This window comes from Syngnathus typhle, linkage group LG17, assembly GCF_033458585.1.
Source record: "Syngnathus typhle isolate RoL2023-S1 ecotype Sweden linkage group LG17, RoL_Styp_1.0, whole genome shotgun sequence".
Taxonomy (NCBI): Eukaryota; Metazoa; Chordata; class Actinopteri; order Syngnathiformes; family Syngnathidae; genus Syngnathus; species Syngnathus typhle.
This window is the reverse complement of record NC_083754.1, coordinates 5,809,781-5,823,980: the sequence shown is the minus strand read 5'-3', so window position 1 is coordinate 5,823,980 and position 14,200 is coordinate 5,809,781. Positions and strand designations below refer to the sequence as shown.

The window sequence follows — 14,200 nt, the reverse complement described above, 5'->3', positions numbered from 1 at the left end:
TTGATGGAGAGATTCTCAGAAATAAATCTAAATAATATGTAGCCTTGATGCTTGTTTGTTCGGTATATTTACACGGTAAGGGGAAACATCGCAAGGTTTCAAAAGGTGCTTTAGCTCTTTGCAACTTGTACTTGGATATCAGCCTAAACTCATAAATACAAAACAAACAAAAAAAGAGAGAACATTTGAAGTACTTCCCGCAAATAATTCTGCCAATTTTGTGAGAACGGTGTCAGAATAATTCTTGAGTTACAACAATAACGACTTTTATCAACGACAACCTGCGTCAATCTGACGTCCTTCTCTTCGCAGTGTCAATCAAAATCAATTGAGTTTATGTGCCTGGAAAACACAAACACACACAGTTTGTGTTATCTAAATTTGTCTTGTCCTCAAGAGCATCGCCAGTTCATGGCTGTCTAACACAACCTCTGGGTACAGAGGAAAAGAGCAAACAAAAAGTTAGCCATTATGATCGCAGATTAGGAAACGGACCTCTGGACCTCAACTCGGCTCTTGTGCAAAGAAAAAAAAAACCAGGAGAGAATATTCTTGACGTTATGAATTAAGGTCACATCATGACAAGTGTTTTTTTTTTTTTTTTTTGTGAATGGACAACGCATACAAAGTTGTTTGCCTTGTGCAGTGGGGGTTTATCTTATCTCTTGTCCACTCGACAGTACATCATTTACAATATACAGTTAATGGACTCAGTAACAGAAGCAGTGAACAACAAAGGCCACCGAGACTAAGCCACCGATACCATTTCTTTATTCATCAATGACATCCAAAGAGAAGTACATATAGAAGACCTTAAAGGTTAGTTAGTCACGTGTGTAATCTGACTTTTTTTTTTTTTTTATGAGCGGTTGAAAGGAACTAGGAACACATCCGTTGAAAAAAAAAAAAAAAAAAAAATGGTTGGGGTTTGCCTTAGCAGCCATCCAGCATACAAACGATTGCATAAGGTTCAGTCATTCCGCTGCTCGCACTTCCACAAGCGAAACGTTCCAGGTTCAAGGTAAGCGACTTTATGCGACTCCTTTTCGGGACGCGTTTCACATGGTGGATTGAAGCAGACGCTCTGTCCACAGCTGGGATGCAAAGCCTTGCGTTGTTCTCGTTGTGGGTACTGGGAACATTAGCGGTGTTGCCGGATCCCACCCCGACGGCAGAAGAACCCGTTCCGTGTTCCACAGGATGCGCTTGTCTGTACGATGACTACAGCCTGGAACTCAACATGTACTGTAGCGGCCGCAACTTTACGCAGGTCCCGACGGACATGCCGAGAGCAACGCACTCTCTCTGGCTCGACGGAAATCTTTTCGCCACCTTACCGGCGGCCTCGTTCAAGGATCTCACCAATCTGGATTTTTTGAATTTGCAAAGCGGTCAGCTGGCGACCGTGGATGCTCAGGCTTTCCGAGGACTCAGGTCGCTGGCTCACATTCACCTGGAGCGCAACCGCCTGCGTACGTTGCCGGTTAGCGTTTTCCAGAACACGCCGAATATCGCCTCCATCAGTCTGCACAACAACCAACTCGCTCGCATTGAAGAGAGGCTCTTTTCTGGACTCTTGCACATGTGGCTTCTCAACTTGGGTTGGAACGCAATAGCGGTCTTGCCCGAGAACATTTTCCAAGACCTGCAGGGTCTGAGAGAACTAGTCCTCGCGGGAAACCGACTAGCCTACCTTCAGCCGCAGCTCTTCCAAAATCTTGGCGAGCTTAAAGAATTGGATCTAACGGGAAATTCCCTCAAAGTCATCAAGGCGAACGTGTTTGTGAAACTCGTGAAACTGCGGAAGCTTTACCTGGCCCAGAATCAGATTGTGACGGTGGCGCCAAGAGCCTTTGTCGGGATGAGAGCTCTCAGATGGCTGGACCTCACCAACAACAAAATGACCAGCCTTCATGACGACACCTTCTTGGGCTTGCACAATCTTCTCGTGCTGCGTCTTTCCAACAACACCATTGCCGGAATTAGGCCGAGGACTTTCCGTGATCTTCAGTTCTTGGAGGAACTGCGTCTCAGCTACAACAAAATGCGTTCTCTGGGTGAGAGGATTTTCGAAGGCCTTGGACATCTGGAGGTTCTCGAGCTCGAGCACAACCGAGTTCAGGAGGCACAAGCGGGTAGCTTCACGGGACTCTCCCATGTGGCCGTCATCAACCTGTCGGGAAGTTGCTTCCATAGTCTGCCCAATCATGTTTTCAAAGGTCTATCAAAGCTTCACAGCCTTCATCTGGACAAAGGTTGTCTCACAAAAATTACAAATCAAGCATTCACGGGGCTGTCAAGTCTACGGAGACTTTTCCTTCAGCACAACAACATCTCCGTCGTGGAACGCCACAGCTTTGCAGACCTGGTGGGCTTACTGGGACTGGACTTGAGTTTCAATAAGTTAGAAGTTTTCACCAGCCACACATTTTCCGGTCTTCAGAATCTGGAGTACTTGCTTCTGTCCAACAATGAATGCCGCCAGTTTCTGCACAACGGAACCAAGCATCTCCTCCCAAGGCTGCGCTACCTTGACCTGAGAGCAAACGCTTTGACAAACCTCGTCCCGGATTTTTCAGAGAACATGGAGAAGCTTCTGTTGTCTGGAAACCGCTGGAAATGCGACTGCGGCACCGTCTCGCTGAGGAACTACAGCTTGAGGAATGCCCACGTGGTGCCTCGGCGAGTGGAGACGCACGCCGAGGGCGAAGAACCCGACAGCACCATCACTATATATAACAACATAACGTGCACTAACCCCACACGTCTAGCAGGTCAGGATCTGCGAGATATTGACGCCGAACACTTCCAAACGTGCAGAGCAGCCGTAAATTGATCCAAGCAGCAAGTGTGAACCAATCACTTTGAAAAACAACCCAAAAAATAACCCATAAGAAATCCATTTGTATAATCATCTTGGTGACAAGCACGAGAACATAAAAATGGCTGTAAAATGACAAATAATGTCACAGGCAAGTAAAATTGTGTTTACCTTAAAATAGTTTGCACTGTAAGTGCTGGAGTGTGCAATAAACACATCAAAAACTGTACTCCAATCCCTTTTTTTGTCTTGAGACCACGACTGTCAGCAACATAACAGTTCCAATCATACACCAAGCAGTTTTTTTTTTCCACTGCGCCTAATTACCAAAACGAGTCCATAATATACTTGACAGTGATTTTTTGTATTACTTTTTTCAGTTGGCATTTTTTTTTATATTTAAGTAAAGGATTTTCTATCTGTACTTTATCCAGTTTATGTTGTTTGAACTCGAGAACTGTATTTAAACTTGGGCGAGACCTGTGTCCACGCTGACGTAAGTCTACGACACCCTGTCCCGACTTACGAACAAACCTGTTGTCAGTGACACTAACGCACAAGTTGGACAGTCATACAGATGACTTGAACCTAAACTTTGACTTGAACCTAAATTTAAGTTGATTACTGAGGGAATAGTTTATCTAAATCTTGTATTTTTCCGGTAGCTTTTCGTTTAGCTAGCTAACATTGTGACCAACAAAATAACGTTTAAATGTGAGTTGTGAGTTGAGTTAATAACAGGACTCGCTGGGGTGATGTTGTGAGATAATTTGTGTTTTTGAGCATACCTTGGCCAAGTTCGGTCCGTCGCAGAAGTTTGAGAAAAATAAAAAAAGAATCATTTCGCGTGTGCTTCACGTCTGCTGATTTGTCTTTCCCACTCACACTGTGGCGTTCGAGACGAATTGTTTCTTTCAGATTTAAGACAGGTGGCGTTGGTAACGAACGAGCTCAATAATTTAACATACGTTTTAGGGAGTTTTCTTTCCAGCGTTCCTATAAGGTAAGGCTTTGAAAAATAAAAGCATGGTAAATTAGCAAAATGATTCACGCGAAATTTCCAAAAATAGGTGTGAAGGTGTGTTTCTCTGAAGGTTGCTGAAAGCATCACGAAGACAGCTTTGACAGGTAAATCAACTCATTAACGCCCGCACTTTTTATTACATTTGGATGCGCCAATTAACATAATAAAAAGTCTTTAAAAGGTTTGCTGGGTTAATGTTTTAACCCTCAGCTGCTGAAAAGTGATCTTAAAATTGATTTTCAACCAGTGCAGTGCGGTTAGGCTGCCGCCTGGTGGTAGAACGACAAACTGCAAGGAAGCTGAAAAGTTTCAAACATTTAGAGTACTAAAATGCTTTTATGTAAGTTTCCTTTAAGTTTTCATTTGCAAGATTAATATATCACTGCGGGAAAGCCATAACGCGCTTAATACATGTGATTTTTCAAAATGTATCAAGTGTATTGAACAATTAAATATCCCTGTAAAGGACTATAATCATGACTGCAATTTAATGAGAAGAAAATAATCAATCACATGAGATGAAAAATTTGTTTAATTGTCCAGATGATAAAATATAATCTTGTGAACTCTGTAAACCATTACAACACTGTAGTGTAACAATTTAACAAGTGTTAACAAACTAGCCATACACTACAGAATATATGCAATACACAATCATTAATGTAGAAACTGAAAAATAATAAAGAAAAAAAAAAACAATCTGGTAGTACTCTAAGACTTGCACCTATACGGTATGTTTGTGTTCACAACACAGAATTTAATACCGACAGTAAAATTTTTGTTTTTATCAGCTTGAATTCCGACATATTATCACAAAAACTATTTCAATATTCATACAGACTGACAGGAATGAACCCACTGAATCCAGTTTCCATTCAAGCACTCCAATAACGTAGAAAAAATAACCACCTTTAGTGCTAATACATTTGTTTTTATTGAATAGCAGTTTACAACTAGATGCTACATCAAAATGAATGAACTGAGCTCCGCAATAATAAGATTCCAGTGACCTCTTCATTGAATATCTAATTTAGAACAATACATTCAATATTTCAGGGCTTCAAAATGTTGATAGTAATAATAATAACAACAACATGTCTACAGTACATGGAACGACTGGTTCCACATTGATTCTTTTTTTCTTTTTTTGTAATTTCCACAACAATCGTACTAGTAAGCCATTTTCAATTCCAACATGACACTCATTACACACGATTGCATAAATCTTCAGGCTGGCGTGTTCATAGCATTCAAAAACGACGACAAACACTCTAGACGAAACAACTAGAATGTAAAACAGATTCAAAAGTATGCCGTGTAAAGTTCATTTACAAAAATCTTCCTATTTGGTGCTTTTTGTTTCCCATTTGGTGCCAGATTGATCTAAATTGTGTCCTTAGTAACTGGATATTGCTGTTTTTGTTTTTTTAAGTTCTTGTCTTGTTTTCATACCAATCACACTTAATTGGCCTGTCCACTTGACTTATGTAAGGCACTCAATTTCTGGTTCCTAATTCTGGGAAATTTGACCATTTTCATCTTTCCGGATAGCACAAATTTTAATTTAAAAAAAGGCACAAAAAGTCATAATAAACCGCAGTGCTTACAAAGTGGACTTCTGGGATTGTTTTGTTGGGATGAATTCAGTCTATCTGCCACAGATAACCTCACTTACTGGACACTGAATTAAAAGCACTGAACAGTATCATAAACAGTAGACAAATGAATAAACCAACCATTTAGAATAAAGTAAACTTCAAAAAAAAAAAAAAAAAAAGTGAAGGTTATGTAGCCACTTCAGTAGCACATTCAATCCCTTCACCGTTCTCAACGAAACCCTTTAATCGGCCGTAAAAACACCATTAGTCGAGATTTGTCTGTATTTTTAAACTCAACTCAGGGAAAAATAATTGATTCCTGCTAATTGACTATTTAAGGTGGTAGGTGATTATTTTCCTTAGCCGTTACCAACCTACATTTGTGACTGAAAGAAAAACTAAAAAGTACAGGTCTTTGGTAAAACTGCAACAAACACGGGCTCAGGTGCGTTGATGTTAAGAATAAAAGTGATTTAGCCGTTAAGTGAAACAGCAAAGGCCCTCCAAAATGGAATTCCACGTCTCGCGCGGGCATTCATTTGTGCTCCCCAGCGACACGTGGAGTCCCCTTTTAAAGATCTTTTGGAATATTTGCACAACTACGAGAAACACTTTGGTCGGTTACTCTAAATTTTGCATGAGACATCGTTAATATTATTATCATTTTTATTTACAGGCAAAATGTTGAAGACCGAAGGACCCTGTCAAATTAAACAATTTAAAAACTAAAGAAAAACAAACACTTTTGACAATTTACAGCAGTACGGGTCGGTGACATCATTGAACGGGCAGTTACCGGGATCCTAACGTCTTACAAAAGTCATTCAAATGATTTGAAAAGAATTTGTGATGGAACTGCGTGAATACTTTTTACAATAGTTATTAATATGATTTTACGTCCGAATGGGTCAGGCGTACAGTCGAACTACAGTCTGGCAGTGTGACACGATTACAGTCAATGATTATTGTCAATTTTCGTATGGCTCAAGCGGAAGCTTTTTAGGCTTTGTACATTGTGTAGGAAAATACAAACTGTATAGAAATGAGTGGATGGAACTCATCCATTCGAAAGACAACATTGTCTCTTTAAAAAAAAAAAAAATTCTTAAGATTTAGTGCTGCGTTCGAGGCTGCCGGGAAGTCGGAAAGATACCGATCAGTGCTTGAGACAAGCTTAAATGCTTACGTTGGGTCTAAAGTTGTGATGCAAACAAAAACATGGCAAAAATCTGGACGAGAGAAAATATTTTTTGGGGGGCCAACTTGGCTCTTTTTCTTTATTACAGAATAAAATACAATGAAAGGTAATTTGGGCTAATTTGTTGTTTTGGATGTTCGTAAAACTCGTGTGTGTTTTGATTTACGGACAAAATGTCAGACTTCCCAGTTTTCTGGAAGGCAGCACGAGTCTCTCGTTCTAAAACAGTGGGTGGTCCTCTTTGTTGGGATTTACGATTGCTAGATCGCTGGTCCATTTTGAATCATTATAGCTACAGCCACGTCTTTAAGTCAGCAAATTTCTTTTGCGATTTTTTTTTTTTCTCCACTGAGCCCATTGGGGAATGTAAACTTAACAAGTAGCTTAATTCAATTATACCTGGAGACACTTTCTTTTGTAAAGCGAGAGCGAGTGTGAAAGAGTCGATTCATTGACACAGTAGAAGGTCATTTTAGACGGACTTGATGATGTTAATAACGGAAATTGTCCTAATAGCTTTTTCTGTTTGCATACGGCCAGGAAAGAAAATCTCCAAAGAGCAAAAGCTGCACGGGAAGAGCACCGCGGCCTGCGAAAAGGACGCAGGCACTGGTAATGTTCCATTTAAAAAAAAAAAAAAAAAAAATTCTAATTAGCATAATTATGAAACTGGGCCTAAACTACATACACTATGGTCATGATGTTTAAGTCAACTTTTTTTTAACACCAAAAACAAGCTTTTCTGCTTCTACAATTTGACCTTAAGGCACTTTTGAACTGGAGGCCGATATGTTCTCGAGGCTAGTTTCCTACACACGTAAAAGAGACAACACATGCTCCTCCTTAGAAATCTTTACAAAAAACAAAAAGTGATTGATTGAACCACGTGTAGCGTGTGTGCACTTTACACATATTACTGCTGCTGGTTATGCCTAAAACGCATCATAAATTTGCACTTGATTGTTTTTTTTTTCCTTTCCAAAATGTATTTATAAACCTAACTATGAAAGTAGAAACTATTAAATACTTTTATTTTGCTATTAAATCTTACTATCCAGAATCATGCCATGACTTAACAACAGGAAACGTGAAATATTCCATTTATGTCTCACGGTACACACTAAAAAGCATTAGCTTATATGTATACACTTATAGGTATATTTATAAAAAGTATGACTAGTTAAAAAACCAAACAAATACCTACGAAGCAGCTTAAACAAAATGTCTACATACCCTTTTAATAGTCCCATGTCAACAAAGTGCTTGAATTAAGAAATCTTCAGGAAATTGGTCAGAATAATTGCTTGACTAGCTGCATTCATATTAGCTCATATTTGGGGGGGGTTACTTAAAAGGGAACATTCAGCGCTAATACCTGAAAACACTTGATCATTTCGCAATACAAATATTTTTGTTTCATATATATATATTTATATATATACGTCAAAGATTCACTCTGCATAGTGTTAAATTTCACAATATGTTCTCCGCAAAATAAAAGTGATTTTTTTTTCGACAATTGTTCCTCTTTAACTAAAGCAGAAGTGGATGTCAAATTGTTGCCCATTTTAAGTGCGTATTTTTGCTCACTGAAGATATTGGCCATGTAAAATGAGCAAAAACCTACACATCCAAATCTCATGTACACGATTCGGAGTTTTGATAAAGATTTATATGAGTCAAGCATCATTTCATTCAGCGTTTTTAACTGTTCTATGAAATATACAAAAATTTGCTGTCTATTAGTAGTTTCTTCTAAATAGTACCTCTGGTGTGTGAGTGTGCATCACCACTTGAGTATTGTCGTTTGACAGTAGGGACATTCGGTTTTGCTGGACGCGCAGCTCTCGCATAGAACGAAATGTTGGCACGGATGCAGCACGACGCAGCGGCCGCGCTTTTGGCAAACGAGACATTTCTTTGACTGAAGCAGATATATGACCTGGGGGGGGGAGAGGGGGGGAGGAGACAAACGTGACCAACATGGGTTACGAACGCTCTTAGCCGTGTGTTTTTCTTACCCTGTCGATGGCGTCGAGGTCGTTGCGCAGCTGGTTCTTGAGCGAGTGTAGTTTGGACAGGGGCAGCTGGTCCAGCTCGCCGTAGCTGCGCAGGAGCGGCGTTCCGGGCGCTCGGCACAGAGCGTCAAACTCGCCCCTCAGGTCCTTCAACTTGCGCTCCGTCCCGTCACGTTTCTGCTCCGCCAGCTGCCGCTCCCCCTCCGCCGCCTTGGCTTGTTCCTTGGCTTCGTGGGCTTCTTTCTGGCAGTTTTCGTACGCCTGCGGACAAATTGGTCCCAAATTAGGAATGACACTTTGATAAGAGGATTATAAAACATCATCCATTTTTTTTTTTTTTTCCTCCAAGGCGTTACCTGTTTGATCTGATGCCAGGCCTCCTCCCACTGTTTAATTTTCCTCTTGGCTTCATCCAGTTCCCGAAAGAGACGCGAGACGTCGCCGCTGCCCGTCAGGCTGCTGAAGACCGGAGACGGACTTGGTGAAAAGCTGCCGCTCACAAAGTCCCAAATGCTGCTGGCGCCGTTTAAGCCTGGATGGGTGGAAAATGGCAACAAACATTTTTTGAGTCACGACGACTACAAATCCTTCAGTTGATATCCGTGGGAAGCGGTTGATGGCGCCACTAATCTCAGCGCAAAAGGATTTATGTTAATGACTGGAGTTAAACTCAGAATATTTAAACTCTGACTGGCAGTTCAAATAAATAATTTTCCAAGCAGTGTTTAGATGAGTAAATATTAAATCCAAGGGAAATTCCAGTACCAGTATGATCTTGTTTTACAGGAATAATATAATCAACTTTCCTATTCTAAACGTTACAAAGATTCAAACCATCTGAGTATTTCTACTATTTCTCACTGACCTAAGGAATTCTGGGAAGAAGAAGTCGGCGTTCCCAGCAAGCCATGCTCGTGCTTGGCCAACATGTTAGCCGTGTGGTTGTGATGCGACACGACGCCGGACAGCAGTGACTGCGACTGCGACAGTGAGCTCAGCGGCGAGGTGGACAGTGACGACGAGGAGTTGAAGGAGGACGAGCGCGCCAGCGAGCCGGGAATGTTGACCGGGGCCGAGCCACCGAGCATTCTTTGACCTGCGATGGGCGCGATGCGATAAAGTGGTGACTTTGCAGCCAAACATTATATTTGAATTTCCTCATACTTACTTTCCAGCCCAATATTGTTTTCTTGTTCTTCTAGCTCCTTATCAAGCGACGCAACGTTGATGTCACAAAAGTTGAGATCCAAAGCGGATCCTGAGTGGGTATCAGAAGTTTAAAAGGATTTTCTTTTTTTTTTCTTTTTATAAATAAATATTCGACATCCTCGTACCTATAACCGATTCCACTGTGTTGCTCCCGGGATAAAAGGGAGTGGCTTTTGCGTTCATGGTGGACAAGGTGGTCGGGGAGGAGCTGTCCGAGCCAATGCTGGAGGCCAAGCTGGACGTTATGCTGGAGGTGAAGCTCGACGCCAGCGGGTTCACAGCGCAGAAAACGCTATTTTGTGTCTGAACGGGGTCAAAGGGGACATACAGAGTGCATGATTTAATTTCTTACAACCACGAAAAGAATATGGACACATTGTAACAGTACATACACTGGCCACTTGTCCGTTGCTGGTGTTGGAGCCGCCGGCCGTCGTCCACTCGCCGAGTGGACACTCGGAATACTGCTGAGAGCCCGGCTGGGAATGCGAGCTGGAATGTATCGCCGTTAGCAACGAGCTCATGGTGTCCTCGGCGGAGGGGATTCCTGAGGGGGGGGGACGTGACGGAATGAGACAGAGCCCCTATCTCAGGTGACTTTGAGCCAAAGCTAGCTGGACTGCTTGCTGCTTCAGAGATCTTTTTACAATAAAACACACGGGGGCCATCTGTACAAAACTGCTGATGCAGACATTTTCTAAGAAACAGGAAGTCACCCGCAGAAACAAAGTAAAAACATTTTGTGAACATTTCGATATTGCCTGCGCTCTATTTGGTGCCATTCCAGTGATTGTTTATTCAAACTTTTATGATACTTTGTGCAAATTTGTCTCCTGTTATTCATTACTGTAAAAGTGAAAACTTGAATGACTCACTTTCCACGTGTGCAAAGGCACAAAATGGCCCCCGGGGACAGTAGCCGGTTTGTCGCATGTCGTTGCACTTGGTGGATTTGTAGATCTCGAAGTGGGGGGCGGGGGGGGGGGGGGGGGGAGAATCAAAATTAGATACGGTACTAACGTCAGACATTCGTGTTGTTAAAGCTAAACTCGATAGCCACCTCTGGATGAAACTGCTGCTCCGTGCGTGAGTGGCAATACTGGCAGGCGTCGCCGCTTTCGCATTTGGAAGGCTCGCCCCATTCGTCGCCATGTTTCACGCTGGGGCACGGAGTTGACCTGTCGTGTGATGTCACGTGACAATGGAAAACATTGACCTTTGACATCATCTCCCTATTCTCGAATAATATCGACTTCATTGCTCACCTGTACTTGTATTTACGCGGATTGCGTCTGCGGTCCCGACTGTTGTGGTAGTGCGGACAAGCGTAGCCCTGTCGGCACAATCTGGGCGGTTTTGTGCACTGTTCTGTCTTGTAGTTTGCTAAAACAAAGTTGGTGTCTGGGAAAAAGAAAAAAGCAGGGCAAAGTCTCAATATTACGTACTCGTGAGAGATTAGTTCAAAGTTAACAGTGCTTGATGAAGCGGCGTTTTTTTACCTTGCCACCTGGGATCCTCCGTCAGGGTCTTCTCGATCATGGCTTGGCTGGCTAATACGCCGGGCTGCAGGTCGGGAATACCTTCGCTGGAGCCCAGCTGTCCATTCTGGAGCGCCTCTTGTGCCTGAATCTCTCTATTGACAGATTTTGATATCATTTTTACACGATTACTAGGTATTGCACCTCACATTTTTGCCATGCATTCTAATACCCAAATAATGAAAATCAATAATCAATAGAAAAGTAAAAGAAATTTGTAAACATGCCTTGAGCTACACAGGCTGATATTTTGCTTCTCGTGTAAAACCTTAGCCAAATTAATTTGGATGAGAAAAGCCCCGCCCCCTCCAGCAAAACAGGTTCATTTCTGCTTTTGTGGTTACCTGATATCATAAACAGGAGGTCGGAGATCGTGCGGACCGTGAGCAAAGGCGCAGTGGAGGCCGTTCTTCACGCAGTGCCCCCGGGCGTCTGTCTCGTGGATGCAGGTGCCCGTCTTGTAATAGCGGAGGTGGTACTTGCGCTCCGTGTCACCCGTGGTCCGGTGTAAATAAGGACAACTGACAGAGGTGGGCACCAAACACATTTTTTTCCAGACAGAAAAAAAAAAGAATCCACTGTGAGTCCACATATATTGCATTATTAACTTCTTGCATGCGCCGACTTTGCCATCTATCTCGAGTAGCAACAGTTGCTATGGCAACAGGTAAGGTCATACAAAAATAGCTGGCATTGTCAGGGGCGGTGTAGTGATGGCTGGAGCTTGATTTTTTTTTTTTCCCCCCCACTTGTTTTTTTTCTCAGCAATAGGGCTAAGAACAGTAATAAGCTAAAATGATCGCCACGGAAAGAATTAAATCAATCATCAGAACATTTCAAGTTTAATCTCATACCATCCTTCACTTCTTTTTATTTTTTATTTTTGGCCTATTATTGCAAATCCTGAAAGCATCTCAGCATCGCCGGTATCTCAACCGTCAACTTACTCGTCTCCATCCGGGCAGATGCCTGTGGTCTCGTCGTATTTGGTGCAGTAGACGTCGGGGCTGTAATTGAAGGTGCCGTCCCTACGGCGGATGGGTCTCCTCCGCCTCTGGTTGAGAAAGTGCCAGTGGAAGCACGTAAACGGTCTGTGCTGCGTGCACTTGTGCTGCAGGAACAGCGGGCACTGCTCGGTTCTGAACTCCTTCAAGTAGCTGAAAGGGACAATGTCAAAAGTCAAAATTTACATTATGCTTGACATGATTCTTGTCACGAAAAGATTGTTTTCTTGGCTTGGTGGTTGCTAACTGCCTTTAGAGTAGAATAGAATAGAATAGAATAGAATAGAATAGAATAGAATGCCCTTTATTGTCATTTTACAACTTAGTTGTACAATGAAATTTGGAGAGCTGCTCCTTTCCCATGTGCAAACGTTACAAAATTAAAAAAAAAATATATATATATATATAAAAGGAAGTCTGAGAATAAAAGTGAAAGATTTAATTTACTTTATTAAGGCACAGAAGAAGTTAAAAAAAACTTTTTGAAATATAAGAAAGCCTTCTTTGAAAGCACCTTTAAAGGTTCAAGGCCACCACAAAGCTTTAATGTCTTTAAGGATATGATCAAAGAGTTTAACAGACAAGGGATCTTAGCCATCAACGTCATACTTGTCATATTTGTTTGGTGGACTGTTGTGATATTTTTCTGACGCAAAACCCCTGCCTCGATTCAATTAATGTTTGCAAACACTGTTTTTAAAAGACGCTGTTTTGGGTCACTGGCGTTAGCTCGCTATTCACGTAGCAGAATGCGCGCACATTCCGACGCAACCCTTGTGGGAATTCCTTGAGCGTACGTAAATTAAAGCACGTAGAAAGAAGACGGTGAGGGGGGTGGAGACATAAAAATAAAGGCCAAGCTGTTGACAAGCACACGGGGGGTAGCGAGCTAACAGCTCCTGGCTAAAATACGATTGGCTTGTAAAGTACACGGTGCAAAAGAACACGTCGACGGGGCTTTTTAAGAACTATTCCGCTAAGGGCCAACATATCAGGGAACATTAAAGCGCTGTCGTCCAAGCCCGGAGACTCGCAGTTTTTGGGGGGCAGTCACAAAGCCTTGGGAAAGCAGTATTCGTAAACGCACGCACATACGCAAAGAGTTGTAACAAAGCGAGAACGACGCAGAGTCGTAGAGGACGAAGACAGCAACGGTGCAATACTCACGTATAATGGGTTGGTTTCTCGGTTTGAGGAGACGCATTGGCCGCCGTTTTCGAAACCGACGGCATTTTCAGTCAAAACAATCAAGTGCGCATGCGCGTTGATCTGTTGCTCCAGCACGGCGAATCCACGTCCCTGACGAAGCGCGCCACCCAGTGGTCACTAGAATGTAATACAGAAGGACTTCAAACACGAAGGAAAAAAGTTTTTTTTTCTAATATATATTTCTGTTTTAGAGTATTTTTTGTTTTATGGAATAACCCCCCTGTTTTTTTGGAGTGGGGGGCGAAAATTCAAAACTTAACTCTAAAATTTGTAGTTTTCACTCACTCGATTGATATTAAAATGATGATGACATCATATAGGGACTTCTTTGTCTTGTTTTCCTTTCTCTTTCTCCAATTCTATTTTTTCCCTTTCCCTCTCATAAGGGATTTAAATTTACAAATGCAATTATACTTGTAATCCATTATTCAGCCGCTGCCTACCAAGTACCCTGCCTGGTAATTATGCAACAGACCGCCACAAGGCTCTTGTAATTGCTTTGGGACCCCCACCTCCACCCCCGTCCCCAACACACAGACATTACAAATAGCACAATACTGTACATAAGTTACATAAGGGAA

The 14,200-nt window shown here is 42.2% G+C and overlaps 2 protein-coding genes across 2 annotated transcripts; one reads left to right on the top strand and one right to left on the bottom strand.

The window, feature by feature from the left end:
- Nucleotides 1-698: 698 nt before the first annotated feature.
- igfals (insulin-like growth factor binding protein, acid labile subunit) lies at nucleotides 699-3,050 on the top strand. The gene is made up of 2 exons (XM_061302601.1): nucleotides 699-1,021; nucleotides 1,095-3,050. Exon 2 carries the CDS (start codon nucleotides 1,100-1,102, stop codon nucleotides 2,834-2,836), a length of 1,737 nt encoding a protein of 578 aa, XP_061158585.1. The 5' UTR covers nucleotides 699-1,021; nucleotides 1,095-1,099; the 3' UTR covers nucleotides 2,837-3,050.
- Nucleotides 3,051-4,359: 1,309 nt separating this feature from the next.
- On the bottom strand, nucleotides 4,360-13,705 carry unkl (unk like zinc finger). The gene is made up of 14 exons (XM_061302591.1): nucleotides 13,578-13,705; nucleotides 12,354-12,563; nucleotides 11,751-11,927; nucleotides 11,368-11,501; nucleotides 11,134-11,269; nucleotides 10,929-11,046; nucleotides 10,744-10,828; nucleotides 10,261-10,415; nucleotides 9,994-10,171; nucleotides 9,828-9,917; nucleotides 9,525-9,755; nucleotides 9,016-9,191; nucleotides 8,663-8,920; nucleotides 4,360-8,583 (listed from the first exon to the last, which is right to left on the bottom strand). Exons 1-14 carry the CDS (start codon nucleotides 13,640-13,642, stop codon nucleotides 8,428-8,430), a joined length of 2,169 nt encoding a protein of 722 aa, XP_061158575.1. The 5' UTR covers nucleotides 13,643-13,705; the 3' UTR covers nucleotides 4,360-8,427.
- Between the last annotated feature and the right edge of the window lie 495 nt (nucleotides 13,706-14,200).